This window comes from Carassius carassius, chromosome 1 (genome assembly GCF_963082965.1).
Source record: "Carassius carassius chromosome 1, fCarCar2.1, whole genome shotgun sequence".
In the NCBI taxonomy this organism is placed as follows: domain Eukaryota; kingdom Metazoa; phylum Chordata; class Actinopteri; order Cypriniformes; family Cyprinidae; genus Carassius; species Carassius carassius.
This window is the reverse complement of record NC_081755.1, coordinates 35,783,254-35,799,244: the sequence shown is the minus strand read 5'-3', so window position 1 is coordinate 35,799,244 and position 15,991 is coordinate 35,783,254. Positions and strand designations below refer to the sequence as shown.

General features: G+C 34.9%; 1 protein-coding gene across 3 annotated transcripts in view; it reads right to left on the bottom strand.

Annotated features, from left to right (window-relative positions):
• The window catches only part of si:dkeyp-72e1.9 (syntaxin-binding protein 4), a 42,978-nt gene that overhangs the window by 21,329 nt on the left and 5,658 nt on the right, over positions 1 to 15,991 (bottom strand). For 2 of the 3 annotated variants that reach the window (XM_059557348.1, XM_059557360.1), the window contains exons 1-6: positions 11,746 to 11,902; positions 9,910 to 9,983; positions 6,499 to 6,594; positions 4,578 to 4,647; positions 4,372 to 4,446; positions 1,319 to 1,398 (exon numbers count right to left, since the gene is read on the bottom strand). In XM_059557348.1, coding sequence (XP_059413331.1) covers positions 1,319 to 1,398; positions 4,372 to 4,446; positions 4,578 to 4,647; positions 6,499 to 6,594; positions 9,910 to 9,983; positions 11,746 to 11,813 — 463 coding nt within the window. In that variant the 5' untranslated portion in view covers positions 11,814 to 11,902. Of the gene's footprint in view, positions 1 to 1,318; positions 1,399 to 4,371; positions 4,447 to 4,577; positions 4,648 to 6,498; positions 6,595 to 9,909; positions 9,984 to 11,745; positions 11,903 to 15,991 lie in introns of those variants that run through there. The other variant, XM_059557354.1, reaches the window with a different exon arrangement.

Sequence of the window (15,991 nt, the reverse complement as noted above, 5' to 3'; positions counted from 1 at the left end):
CCGGCAAGAACAGATGTTCAGAATTGCATAATGGACAAATGCGCTGTCTTAAGCCATTTTCAAGGGCTGATTTGTTTCTCCCCTAAACATTATAATTATAATTAACTTGAGTCCAAAAAAAGACTGATTTTCGAAAACACAAACAGTTAGAATGTCTGCTGTTTTACAAATATATTTGAGGAAGAGTAAACATTTGAACGTTAAAAAGAGAGGATGATGATGAAGAGATGTGATGTGAATTTCTCCTTCTCCTCCTCCATTTGTGAGGATCATATTGCATAAATCAGCATTTCATAACCTTTGTTATGTCAGGGAAGAGGAAAGAGACATTCTAGTACACCTGAGCACATAAATTAATGCATTTACAAAAGGCAATACTATCCCTTTAAAATATGTACAGTACAGACCAAAAGTTTGGAAACATTACTATTTTTAATGTTTTTGAAAGAAGTTTCTTCTGCTCATCAAGCCTGCATTTATTTGATCAAAAATGCAGAAAAAAAAGTAATATTGTGAAATATTATTACAACTTAAAATAATAGTTTTCTATTTGAATATACTTAAAAAAAATAATTTATTCCTGTGATGCAAAGCTGAATTTTCAGCATCATTACTCCAGCCTTCAGTGTCACATGTAACATCCAGTCTATCACATGATCATTTAGAAATCATTCTAATATTCTGATTTATTATGAGTGTTGGAAACAGTTCTGCTGTCTAATATATTTGATGAATAAAAGGTTAAAAAGAACTGCATTTATTAAAAAAAAAAAATTGTAATAATATATTTTCTTTACTATCACTTTTTATCAATTTAACACATCCTTGCTGAATACAAGTATTGATTTTATTTAAAAAAGAGAGAAAAAAAATGACTGACCCCAAATTACTGACCAGTAGTTTATATTGTTATTACAAAATATTTATATTTTAAAAACATAGCGTCTTTTTTTTTTTACTTTTTATTCATCAAAGTTTCCTAAAAAAGTATCACATGTTCTGAAAAAATTTTAAGCAGCAGAACTGTTTCCAACTTTGATAATGAATCATCATATTAGAATGATTTCTAAAGGATCATGTGATAATGATCCTAAAAATTCAGCTTTGCATCACAGAAATAAATGATAATTTAAAGTATAATAAATTTAAAAACAATTATTTTAAGTTGTAATAATATATCACAATATTAAATTTTTTCTGTATTTTTGATCAAATAAATGCAGGCTTGATGAGCAGAAGAAACTTCTTTCAAAAACATTAAAAATAGTAATGTTTCATGCACTATAAACCTATCAATTACTGAAAAATGGAAACCTACTATGCTGAATAGGTGAATTCCTGTTAGATCCTGTGCTGCTGTTTGAGCCGTATTTTTCAAGGAGCTCTGCAAATTCTCTCCTACACAAAGACAGAAGAGGAATTAACAATAACCACAATGTAACCAACCAAGGAAAATAAAATAAAACCTTCAATAACATCATACAAAACAACCCAAATACCTTTAGACACCTAAATGACATAACAGTTCTTACTGCCCTCAGATTATGTAAGAACAGCTTGCACTATCCCAAAATAATATCATGTCAGTTAATTCGTTTGTGAAGGACTCGGGAATGTTATCTAGACAATCCAAATATGCTCTTAGCAGATATACAGCTCTCTACAGTGATTAAAATATTCCACATCACTACAAGAAGGAAAAAAACATGGCAAATGCTAAAATAAAAAATTTAATAAATCATAATTTTAAACAATAGCTGGAAATTATATATATATATATATATATATATATATATATATATATATATATATATATATATATATATATATATATGTATGTATGTATATATGTGTATATGTATGTGTATATATATATAAATAATAGTATATATGTAACATACAGGACCAGCTGTTTTCCAGTGAATGTATTTATGAATTTGTATTTATAGATATTTGTAGTTAATTTGCAGGCTGGAAACAACTGGTCCTGCCAAATCATTGTACTGTTACTGAAATATATAGCAATGCCAATAGATTTTGGTCATCAGCCTAGTGAGTGAAAATAAACATGCTGAGTTCTCTTTAGTTGCCTTTAGTTGAGCTGGGCAGCATCTACAGTCTATTTAAATATTCCCCTCCATCTCAGTCCATTTTCCCCTAGACACCTCTTGAGTATCAAATATAGGTCAACAGAAATGTCCTGTCACTGGAGTCAAACCGTATTCACTTCTGGACATGTGTTCATTACGCACTGGTGCACAGCTTCAACCACTGGCCTCTTTACCTACATGCAGGTGTCCCTGAGTAGCTCCAAAGACACATGTAAATCTAAGCAGACCTTGCTTCTTTTAACTACAATGCAAAGCGACTCTGTGGGTTCAGAAGACTATATAAGGACATCCAAGCCTACTGTAGACCCGTTGCAATCTTCCATACCAGAGCCGATTTATATTTATTCTAAGCCCAAAATATCTAGGCATACTCAAAGTGACAGCATTCGAAGTACATGAAGCAATGCAATAGGAGCCCTTTCCTCCTTTTCCTTCATCCTCAGGATGGGTTATCAGTGCGGATTAAAAGGAGGGAGGTCAGACAAGGTTGTGATGCATATGGCAAGGAGCCGACTCTAAAAGGCTTGAGCGTTTTCTCAATAAACCGTCGTGGATACATGCACATTCAAAACCGGTTTCCTCATAAATACACACAAACAAAAAGGCCAGAAATGCTGCGCTCAGTCTTTCGGTCCCCGAAGACTTCCAGGTTGTTGATATGCGGGTGAAGGCAGCGAGGTCTTTGCATGGAGACAGTGGCGTAATCCCCTCAGTGCGCATTGGTTAAGGACAGAACACAGATTAAAGCACCGAGACGCAAGGACTCATCTCATCATGGCTTAAACTGTGGGTCTGTTCTCATTCTCCCTTACTCTTGCTCCCTCAGTATCTCCATGCACTCTTCCTTCATTCATACTTCCTTCGTCTGCTGCCAGTCTGTCCGTATGTAAAGGTCAAAAGTACACTGCGGTCATGCCACTGACTCTCACAGTAAACACATCTGGGATTCTGCATAATATATGTCTGATGTGTACCAAAATCTGAATAAATACCTGTTAATCTTAAAGCCAACAGTGGCCCAGTAATATATAATATCCTTGTATTCTAGCAGCTTACTCACTCATTTGAACTAGAAGCTGCATTAACAGGTGGTTTTTGTAAAACATTTTTTTTTTGTTTTATTTACAACTTATACCAAAAATATGGTAAAGTATGAAAAATGGACATTCGTTTTGAATTTTGCTAAATATTACATTTAACTGTTAAATGATCTGTGTTTTTAAGGATGAAGTGAGCAGTTTATGTGACAGCAAACTGTAAAGTAGGAGAAATTTACAAGCATAATTACATGATACAATATTATAATCAAGTTTGATTATAATAATATTTAGGGTCAGTACAGTTTTCTTTATTACATGTATATTTTTATTCATCGAAGATGCATTAAATGGATCAAAAGTGACAGTAAAGCTGTTATAATGTTGAAAAATTCTGTTTATAATGTGTCTAGAATCACATAGTTTCTTCAAGAAATTAACATGTGAATGGCTTTCTTATAATTGTTTCTGTATTACCATAAAATAGGAAAAATTACTCATTTCACATTTACATGAAAAAATGGGGGGGGGGATTATAAATGTTTGTGCGTAAAAAATGATTGCTCATTTCTTTATATCATTTAAACCTAATTTAACTAGTTTTAGATAAGCAGGAATGCTGTTTTTCCAATTTTAGTGTTTTTCTAGTGAGTGAAGTGAACAGTGGAAGGAGCCTGTGGGCCCAAAGCTTGTCTTTGAAGAGTACACCAAGAGACTCACATACACTGCCAACACTCGCTCAGATCTAGTTTATGAACAAAATTATTCATTCTTCATTGAATTATTGAACATGTTGTCTAAGGGGTGGACATTCAAATGAAAGATACTCAGGTCAGATATCCATAGATTAATATCAGTGGATAAGAGAGTGTTTAAGCGATGACAAATGTAAATGTCACTGTGGCAGGTTGGCAATGAAAGAGATTATTAGCAGTAGTCTGGAAAAAAAACAGCAACAAACAATTCTTTGGTTTGCTTGGTTTGCAAAATCTTTAGCACTATTTAAAAAAAAGGATCCATGATCCTTCAGAAATCATTCTAATAGGTTGATGCTCTGCTCATAATGGCATCTTCGCTGAATACATTTTTTTTTTACTGACCCCAAACTTTTTAACGGTGGCTACTGTGCTCAATGAGGTTTGATAGCTTAATGTTTTTTCTTTGGAAGCTCTTAATGTGAATGAAGTTTGTGATCTGTTATAATGGATCGATCAGTGGCTTACCTGGCTTCCTCATCTCTGGCTATCAGAAGGCGCATATGATTGGTTGAGGATGCTGCTCTAAGAATGTCCACCGCTCTGCAATCAAACAACAATATCACACATTAAGTATTTTAAAAGTGCCTAATTTTGCAGGGTTTCAGTTAAAAGAGGTAAAGCAGAATAGAAGAATATATTGATAAAAAAATAAGAGAGCAAGGTATAGGCACCGTTCACTTGTCACGCCAATCAAGCTTTCACCATTCACTTCCAAGATTTGGTCTCCAGGCTGCAGGTTTCCTAATAAAACATTAATAAAATAAAAACCATAGAGACCATCATTAAAAGCCCATGAAATTAATTGACAAATATATTAATATTACATAATATACAGTATTCTTTAGATATCTTTCTTAATACTTTTTGCTATATAAATACAGACTACGGTTCAAGATTTTTTCAATATAAATTAATATTTTTATTCAGCAAGGATGCATTAAATTAATCAAAAGTTGTAGTTAAGACACTTATAAAGTCACAAAAGATTTCTGTTTCAAATAAATGCTGTTTCGTGTTGTTGTTTTCTTTTATTGTTTTATTTTTGCTTTTCTGAAAAAAATGTATCATGGTTCTAACAAAAATATATAGCAGCACAACAGTTTTCAACATTGAAAATAATAATAAATAAAAATTATAATGATTTCTGAAGGATCATGTGGCACTGAAGACTGCAGTAATGGCTGCTAAAAAATAAGCTATTCCATCACAGGTAACATAACATTGTAAAATATATTAAAATAGATAATGGTTATTTTAAAAATATTTTACATTTGTTACAGTTTTACTGTATGCTTTTAATCAATTGAATGAAGCCTTGGTGGGCATGTAAAAGTCTCTATCAAGAACATTTTTAAAAAAATCAAACCAACCCCAAACTGTTGAACGGTAATATATGCAGTCATTAAATATGTACTTCACTTTGAAGGAGTCAGAAATGAAGGCATTTAGGAACTAAGAGCATAAAGAGCTAATTCTCAAAACCTAAAAAAATTAAAAATAAAAGTTTTTCATGCTAAGGAAATTGCATCAACAGCTCTGTATGAGAAATAAAAAGTAAATAGCCCAGAATAGATTCCCAAACTGCATTTTGGTTTAAGGCCATCATTACTGTTCAAAATGTTTAGTGCCATAATTTGGCAACTCCTTAAGTGTTTTAGCAAATTGTAAGAGGCAACATACAGCCCTCAATCTTTTTTTTTATTGCTGTAGGACATATTAATAACATTGCTCTCAAATGTAAAGTCATCTTCTTGACCCCTTCTACCATCACTTCTGAGATATCTTGTCAGAACAAATCAAATCTGGAAAGGAACAAGCTGTTAAAGTCTCAAAGGGGTCACCTATGTCCTACTCACTTCAGCCAAATGTTACCTTTCCAGTGTCAGATTTTACAGTCCCCCTGGAGCATCGGTACTGTGAAAAGCTGTCTAGATTCCCTCAGAATATCGGTCTGCCAGGTAAATACCAGCATGCTTGGTTTGTCTTTCCACTAAACCAGAGAAATCAGCCAGGAAGCTTGCTGACTTCTCTGAATGGAGAGCGTGTGAGCGGGGCCATCTCAGAGCGCATGCGCACATATAAGCTCCCATACACCCCGTTCTCGGGGCAGCAGACTCTAATTCCAGTCCGTCAGGGGCATTAACATTAAGCACAGGGATGACGCTTCACATGTGAGAGACTTAAGCAGAGATATACGCAGTGAGACAGACGATCTGTTTCACATGAAATGTAAACAGCTGCACTGACACGGTTTCTTTTCTAATTTTGCGTCTGAATGTTCAAATTTCTCAGGTTCAATTTATGTGGCTATTATACTTCACATTTAACAGATTTCAGTGTAAATGTAAAGCTTATTTCTAGATGCCACAGTAGATGCTTCCATTGATAATAACAAGATTGAATCATTATGTTTATTAGTAAAAGCATGCTGAATATCATGTGGATCAAAGCTATTTAATTTAAATCACTGGTCAGAGCAGATTTCAAGTTGACTATAGCTTCACCAGCTACATTCTGCTTTGTTTAAAAAAAAATTTGGAGACCACCTGGATAAATGTTCAGGCAAACTGTGATTTAAAAAAGAAAACTTACCATCACTGGAAGCAAGGCCACCAGGTAAGATCCTCTTCACATAAACGCCATATTCTTCTCCTGTTAGTTCTTTAACACCACCGAACACTTTGATTCCTTAGGAAGAGACAAAGCTTGCTTTACTCAAAGTAAAATATTCTTACATACTTGTGTTTAGTTGGTGATATTTTTCAGTCACATAAATGTAATCAAAACACAAAAATCATACCGCGGTTCTTTAAAACAGGACAGCATGGCCATTTTCATTGACAAATAAATGCCACTACGTTGCTAGTATGCACTGAAAATTAGCTCAAAGGTGAATGTGTAATGTACACTATTATTTTCTGACTAAACAGACTGTGAATCATCCTTTTTCTGACAAAACAAGAGGAGATAAAGCAGACTTATTTTTTACCATGAACAATAGATTCCTGCTGCCTGCTGAAAGCTTTAACTCTCATTTGTTCCCTTTTAGAAACCCAAAACCATTTCAATCAATAGTTTAAAAAACATTCAACATTTAATATACTTTGTACTGTGTGTAATTTAAATTGTAGCATACACTTGCATTCAAAAACTCACAATGGGGGTCAGTATGATTTAAAAAAAAAAAAAGAAGAAAGAAAGAAAGAAATTAATATTTTTTTTAGCAAGGATGCATACCATTGATCAAAAGTGACAGTAAAAACATTTATGATGTTATGAAACATTTAGGGTATATTTCTAATAAATGATGTTCTTTGGAAACTTCTATTAATAAAAAATAAATAAATGCAGAAGAAAATATATCAAGGTTTCCACAAAAGATTTAAGCAGCACAACTGTTTTCAACAGTGATGATAAGAAACATTTCTTGAGCATCAAATCAGCATATTAGATGAATTTCTGAAGGATCACACGACACTGAAGATTGGAATAATGCTGAACATTCAGCTTTGACATCACAAGATTAAATTGTGTTTTAAATTATATTAAAATGCAAAACATTCATTTTAAATTGCAATAATATTTCACAATATTACTGTTTTACTTTACCCCAAACTTTTGAACAGCAGTGTACATGATTATCACTTTGGTAAGGAAAGTAATCCTAATGTAAATATGATAAATACTGCACTCCAGCTGCTGTAAATGACTTCATTTGTGTCTGATTTCAAGTCTGATAATAGAGGTCTTAAACAGCTTATTTTCAAATGAGTCTCCCTAAAGTAAGGATTTACAGCTGGCTCGGGTGAGTATTAGTTTTAGGTATTACACACATAAGACTTTCAGAGCTTCAGGTATATGTTGTTAGATTTACATCCTATCTGAAATTAGCTTTTTTTGGAGGGGGATTTCAAGGGGCTGCACTGAATCGATTACTAAAGTGAGTTAAACACAGGAATCTGTTTCTACTTTTTCTAAGATTTTACCAGAGGTGTTTGTGTTGCACATCATCGAAGACGATGTTAGGATCTGATCATTTTAACTGTTGGAGAAAACTGGTAATGTTAAACTTTTTTGTGCTATGTTCATCTTCTGGGTTTAAAATCTACATTGTCTTGACGCCACAATTTGTGATGTGGCAAAGGACTATAGTACATCGATGACGCGTCTGTGTCTATTCAATTATTCATTATTCCTATGAGAAGCCACTTCGCTTAATTATTCACAACAGTGTGTGTTGATTTGCTATGATAGACGCTTCAGACTGTGAGGCCTGGTGAGCATAACTGTTGTTACAGCTCTGTGACAACAAACCATCACAAGGCTTATATAAACGCCACAGAACAAGCCTTAAAAGTTCTTAGAGGTGCAACAGCGTGTTCATGTTTTCAATGCAATGGCATTCACAACATCATCTCGAGTACCACAAGTATTCTCGTAGCTTTGTAAAATTACAGTTGAACCACTAATGTCACATGGACTATTTAAAAAATGTTACATATACCTTTCTGTGCCTTGATCGCTGTAGTTGTGTTGCTGTCTATGCAGAGTCAGAAAGCTCTCAGATTTTATGTTCTGAAGATGAACGAAGGTCTTACAGGTTTGGAACAATACCAGGGTGAGTCTCTGTTCATTCTCAGCTCACGCTCGCCTGCCATTTCACAGGCAAAATGATCAGAGGCGCCCAAAATACATTGACAGAGAAAAATCAGACTTGTCATCCAAAGACCCAAGTATGATATTTTGATTAAATATTAGATGGTAGATAAATCTTTTCGATTAATTTGTTCACCGTAAGATCAATAACATATAATAAGAAAACTGATGAACTTAGGGTTCATCTAAAAACTATTATATTGAATAAACTCATTGTCTAGATGTCAGTGTGAAAGGATGGCAGATCCCTTGTGTGAGAGAGCAACTGCAAATTAATGTTGTTGAAACAACAGGAACGAGCTTAGACTCCACCAAAACATGAAAGCCTTTAATGAGATGAGCATTTTTCACACCCATACCTGTGGAAGATTCATTAGCAGGCAGTTCAGAAGCAGAAACATGCTAAAAAGACACTTCCCTTGATGGACAGATGCTTCAGATTCGCTTTTGGTCACACGATTTAGTCACACTCATGGAATAATAAATATCCTCTTTTTGCTTCAGGCTTATCTGTTATTAATAGACAGACAATGTATTGGCACTAATTGAGTTTTGAGCTGGTATTGCATATTAATAGATTCACTTTAAGATAAATCTTCAGCGTTGGAAGCACTATAATGAAAAGAACTGCAAACCGGTTATCCACAAAGTGTGTTCTTTACCAAACTGAAACTCAAAAAAATGTCATATAACTCAAAAATAAATGCAAAGTAAGGACTGTGTCCTGGAAAAACCCTTGAATGCTTGTGACAGTGTCACACTTAAGTCTGTACATGATAGCACTGCAAATATGTGTTGTACAATATTTTATTTATCGGTGCTGTTTTTATTCAGAGCTTCACTTCTTGAGTCTGTATTCATGGAAATGTCTCCTGAAACAGAATCATCTCATAACACAATGGACTGTTGACTGTGCAAGTTAGGATATAAGAAGGACAGGTTTAAGGAGCTTAGAGCTGCCTTCAAATAATGTTTTTGATCTATTGTGAAGAGGGAGATCAGGCTGCGGAATAAATATAACAATGACAGCGCAAGACTTGAAAGACAACCGAACCCTAAACCTATCCCACCGCTTCTCTCGGAGACTCCGCCGAACACTTTATTTCACTTCTCCATTACCATTAGAGATCAGAGACGCATGCTGTACAATAGGCCTCATTAAAATCAGCTAAAAGATGTGCTGCTCCATATCTTTCTTATGTCTTCAATAATTCTTAGTAACCCTTTTATTCTCAATCCACAAGCAAAATAAATATTTTCAAGGTGGTCCTCAAAGATTAAAGATACAAGAAGAATTATACAAACGCACAAATGTACAATGAAATGAATACGTTAAGAGGCACTTACCTAATCCATTCTCACAGTCTGTAAACTCCATAGAATGCACTGCTCGATCTCCTCCATACGGACCCATCAGTGTCCTGTGAAGAAAAGCAGCATCCATGTTAAAACATGGAAAACTTAGTAAGTTTGAATTTAGCAACGAAGTAAGGCTTGTTAGATTCAGAGAATCTACCTTTTTTTTGTGAAACAAACTCTTGAAAATCTGTCACATTTTAAGTTGGTGATTCAATTCATTTCTGAACATTGAAACAATATATATACACTGTGAGTTTATGTGGGGGCAAATTTTCTGTACGCACTGTGCCTGTGGACTGTTATTAGTATCAAGACCAGTTCATTCCAGTGGGGAATCAGTATGAATTATTTAGCATGAATGTCCTGCTTTGGACAGGCTCCTCTTTCTCATGAACTCAGAATCTGTTTGTGGTTCTGATTTCTAAGAACTCAGTCACATAACAGTAATTACGTTTTACTTAAATCATGTGAAATAAAGATTTTTATTAAAGAAACTCTACTCTTTGGCAGTGGAAATGAGGCCTATTTTTTAGAAGGCAATTTATCAGGACACTTAAATTCTTTGGACATTTTGTTGTTAAGTGACTAACCTGTACTACACCAGAAAGATTACATGCTTCCAGCCTTTCCTGCAGACTCCTTGAAATTGTACTTCAGACTGTTTGAACCTAAGACTTCCTCTGAGGCTGCAATTCAAGCTAAACATGCTTCACAAGAGTTACGCAACAGAGAGTGTCCACTGTCCCCAGCACAGCGCAGCCTCTAAAATAGACATTTAAAATAGTAGGGGGTCAGTGGGAAATGAAAAAAAAAAAAAATGTGTGTGTGTATATATATATATATATATATATATATATATATATATATATATATATATATATATATATATATATATATATGTTATATGTTAAAGTCCCTGGCATACGTTGAACTATCAATGTGGGACTAATCATGATTATTTTATTCTAATAAGAAAGTTAAAATCTTTATACATGCATTCAAGAATATTTATTAGCCTCTTTTTACTGAATTTAACTGAACATTAAGATACAATTACTTTTAAACAATGTAAATATTTTCCAGACCTATATTTAAGTTATTTAGTTTTTTAGAGAAATGGACATAGGCTATACAAGCCAATTATTCTATTTTGCAAAATATGCGTGTTGACCTAAATATCATGCTTAATATAGAGCTCACTTTGTATATGAAAATATCCAGCAGCCTTTACACTTTACAAAGTGGGTCCCTCGCAAATGGATCATCATTTTGAGGTGGGTTCTTGGCATCAGAAAGTTTAAAAACCTCTGGTTCAAAAAGCATAAAGCCTATAGCAAAGTTGTATGAATTCCACGAGATGTGTATGAATGGATTTAGTGAGTACGCACGAATACATTATAATCCCCAGGTGATTAGAGCACATTAATAGTACATCCTTTATAGTGTTGTGGATTCTTCAAAGCATATAGCGGACCAATGAAATCAAACTCGCACTTTTACACGCTTTAACTGCAATCAATGCAATTTGTTTAAGAACGAATGGTGAAGTAACCGTCGTTCAACACATTTTACTCACGTTTTCCATTCTCTCACCACTTATATTGCTAACACGCATTGTTAGTGACACACCTGAGCACAGCCCAGGTACCACAAAGTACCCAAAAGTCTCCCAAAACAGTAGCGGACGAAGTGAAGACGTGCGTTACGTCGACGCTTCTCTCAAGACCGCTCAAGCGCTTATTGCTCACTGGAGCTAATGAGCTGGAAACAAACGAGCCGTGAATCAACTGATAAACCACAAAATGACCAAACAAATGTTTTTACCTGCTAATCATGACGGCTCCCTTGTACATGACCGAAAATGTAGGCATTTTGAAGAGATTTCTGCGCATCCAGCGGCGTGTAGCGTCCGCCCATTCCTCTCGCGATCAGCGCCTCGCGGAGGTCCGACACAGCGCGAGCCACATGATTCACTGCTACAGCCCTCTAATACAGATGATCCTAAACATCGCCAACTTTGCCCACAGATTAAATCTTATGCAACAGAAATGAGGGGTAGTGTGTTTTTTAGAAAGATATAATTTTTTCCATTGTTTAACAATGACTGGAACAGGTGCTTCCCAAGCTGCAAGCCAAATATTTGCGTTTATGAAAGAACTGTAAAGGCTTAAAGGTGGTGTGATATACAAAGTGTTGCTGACTTTAAGCTATTTCAATCCAAGGGATCTTTCAGGTAGCCTACATCAGGCTGAACTGTGAAATACTGAAAAGTATTTTGCATCAGATCAAACATGACATGGGAATTAAAACTGACAAGCTTCTGTGATCTCTTGAGTCTGCAAACAAGACACAGGATCTACAAAACAAAATAATATCACTGGAACACACATCCAGATGGAGCCCATTCACACTCTAGTGAAGAAAATGTGATGCAACTGAACATGACTAAATCAACCTTACTTGGTTAAACCAACAGATGTGGAAAAAGTCTAATCAAAAAGTGTAGCATAATTTACAGTATACTGAAGGACAGCTGTGATTTTTCTTTACTTCCTGATGATGGGATCACGTTGCCACTGTTGCTATTTTACTGTAGTCATTAAAAATGGGGAAAAAACAGGAAACGCTGATGCTTTGGGGAGAAACGACATTTGTGCAAAAGCAGAAAACTCTAAATCCTTGTCAACTCAGAAAGACATATTTAATCTCTCGACTGTTTCCATTTTTAGCAAGTGTTATTATCTATGGTCATCCCGCATGCAAAGCTAGAGTGCTTTCCTCTCGTACAGCAGTCAGATTTATACACGCATCCTTGAGGTAAAATTACACAATGTCTGGATTACACTGGCCAAATATACTCAGGGTTTCGTATTCTTACAATATAAAATAGTCTTTATGTGGGCTTCTTTGAAATGACTAACTGCATTCATAATGTAATGAAGTGACTACCTGTTAAAATAGATTATTGTCATTTAGTGCTCTACAAACAGTGTTGCTTGTGGCCTAGTTAGACTCAGAATGACACTTTCCCTTAAAAGCATTGTCACTGTGTAACTCCTCAATGTCATTTACCTCGACACATGTCCTGGGACTCAGAGACCACTTTTTAACGGCAACTTGAGCTACAATCCAAAACAAGTCACACAAGGTTGTACCAAAAACCACTAGATTTGCGACTTTGTAAACAGTCACAAAGGAAAAAGTGGCCATCATACACTAAACAGCTGAGGATCACGCACTACCAGACTTCAAAAATCTTCACTTTCACAACAAACTCACTCAGAAACGTGTGCCTTGTTGTTAGGAGATGCATGACAAATTAAAACAATACATGTTTCTAAAATCAGCTGAACGTATCAAGCATGTTTGATATCCTCCAACCAGATGGGATTATAGTCTGAAATTAAAAAATGACCATCATACACAATACAAACTCAAATCTGCAGACAGACTCTGATTTTTGGCGACTAGCAACATCTCCAGACTGTAAATTGGAGGAAATCAGGGCAAAAGTCATATAGTGTATTTCAGCCTTTAGAAGTGTGCTTTAGTTTTTTTATGCCTGTCCTTTGTGTTGCAGTTAACTGAATGCTACAGTTTGGATAATGTTATCAGGCAAAGAGAAAAAAATAATTCATCAGATGTCTTATTTAACAATATAAATAATGTACTACTGTACTCAATCTGTCACGTCTCTGTGATAGTCACAGAGCGACCAGACTAAGCCTTTTTTTGTGCCAAACTCACAGGCTGTAATGATGTAATTTCAGGATTAGCTTTTAAACACCTGGCCATGATAAGCTTTATTTTCAAAAATGATCACACTAAACTACAATGACTTAAAGCATTCTGTCTGGCTTGCCTTAAATTTCTCCTGTCAATCCTCTCATGAGGTTAATATGTCAAGTGTGATTAGCACATTCACATATCAAGCCATGACTGGACAGTGTACTTTTGTGCACCGCAATCTGCTAGGACAACCTGTCAATCAACCACGTGCAGGGCCAGGTCACAGTCCACGAGACCCTTGGTCCCCCAAACTCAACCGCCCCTCTTCACAGACACCTCATTCATAAAAAAGAAAAGTGCTTTGGTAGATAATAGCATTTCAGTGTGTATTAACTGCTGAAGTATTTTTCTAAATATTTTACTCTGAGGGATAGCTGTAAGTACATCTTTAAAAAAAAAAAAAAAAAAAAGGTGACAGGACCTTACAAGGATAGTTTATTTTTGAAAAAAAAAATAAAATAAAATTTTTGGGTGAACTATCCAATTATGACATCATATCTATTTGTCACTGCTTTGTATTTATTTGAAAAGCTGGAAAATTAAATATCCGGACTAAGGTCTATAAGGGAGTATTTTGACTGAAACAGTACATTTCTCTGAAAGTAACCAATGAAAGCTGAAAAACGATGATGTGTGATGCATCCTTACAACTTAGAAACAAATTAAATTTAAAATTTCTGTGCCAAGCATTTCCAGAATCCATCTATCTCTCATTCATTATATTCATAATTATCTAATTTTATAGGCCAACCAGGAAGAAGGATCACTCTGATTGCCTAAATAAAAAACTTTAGAGTGTTTAGAGTATTTTTCATTGGCTTTTATAGAATATTAGGCTTTTTATACATTTTATCATCTAGATAATCTTCCCAACATATATGAATTTTAAAGACTATGTACAACTTGGCAGACATATAAAGTTTACGTTAAGTTATAAATGAACTCCACCATAGTCACATGACTTCACTGTCACCACCAGTACGTTTCCGACAACTCTTGGAACGTTTGAGGTACAGTAGTTTTCAGAAGCACAATTACAAACACAACCAAAAAAAGTGGACAAGTAGATGAGTTTTCCTGTTCGACATGATGACATGTGATGTCCCTGACAACTTCTATAGTTCCAAAAAAAAAGATAAAATCTTGAAATTGCATTAACCACATTCCTTAATATCGGCATTTAACCAACAACCCATAAAAAAATAATTAAAAAAAAAACACTTCAGGACGAAAGAGTCAGAAGTTCAAAATGCTAACTCATTTATGGGATTTAGGCAAAGCAGTTGAACTCTGTGTATTTTGTACCCTAAACCTGAAGGGACACAGAGAAAGAGTTGTTCTGTGATGACCGAAGTACAGGACTTTTCATCTCATTTGCTCTAAAAAGTGACTGTGCCTACATTTATTTATAAAGCCTGATACTACAAGTCTATAAATAGTCTTTGAGGGCAGCCTCTGAGATACAGGAGACAGCTGCTCTTTATTCAAGAATCGGCCTGAGAATGGCAGAACATAAAGCTCTGGCTGATATTAAGCACCGCAAGGCTTAGCATAAGACTATGTGCTAGAAGACAGTCTGAGATGAGCTATTCAAATGTCCCGGAGAACGTTCTGAAAAATCCTACCTAAAGAATAAGCTAAGATCATCAGTTACTCATAGGACACAAAATATTTACATATGTATTCCATTTATGTTTTTCATAATCTTCACCCTCCAACCACCCCGATACACAAACTCACTCAGACACTGGCTTTACTGCGCAGTGCAACATCCTGTAACATGTTTGATAAAAACAAATCTGCTCAACAAAGAAAAAAAATGAGTATAATGTTATATGTTGAAGTTGCAGTACTTACACTGTGCTGTAGATTTTTTTCATTGAAGCCTAGAATAAAGGGAACTATTAAATAAATCAATTATTAAATGTGTATATATAAATATTTGTACCAGTATCTCTAAATTTCATAAATTCTTGCTCCAACGTATCATATATCTCACCACTCAAGAATCTCAGGAAGCCAACAGCCCTTCAACCCTCTTAAACCGCTGAAGCTGTAAATCCTGTGAATGATGATTCATGACAGATTGTCCATGTTATTTCTCATTATGCAGTCAGAGAATGTGAATTTATTTGGGCCATCTATCTATATCATGTATTTATTGGCACTGAGTGAATTTTTATATAGTGGTTGAAATACTTTAGTATATATTAGGCTTATCTGAAATGGATGTCTTAGGAGAAAAGTTTGTCTCCATCTTCAGTCTCTTTATATGGATCAG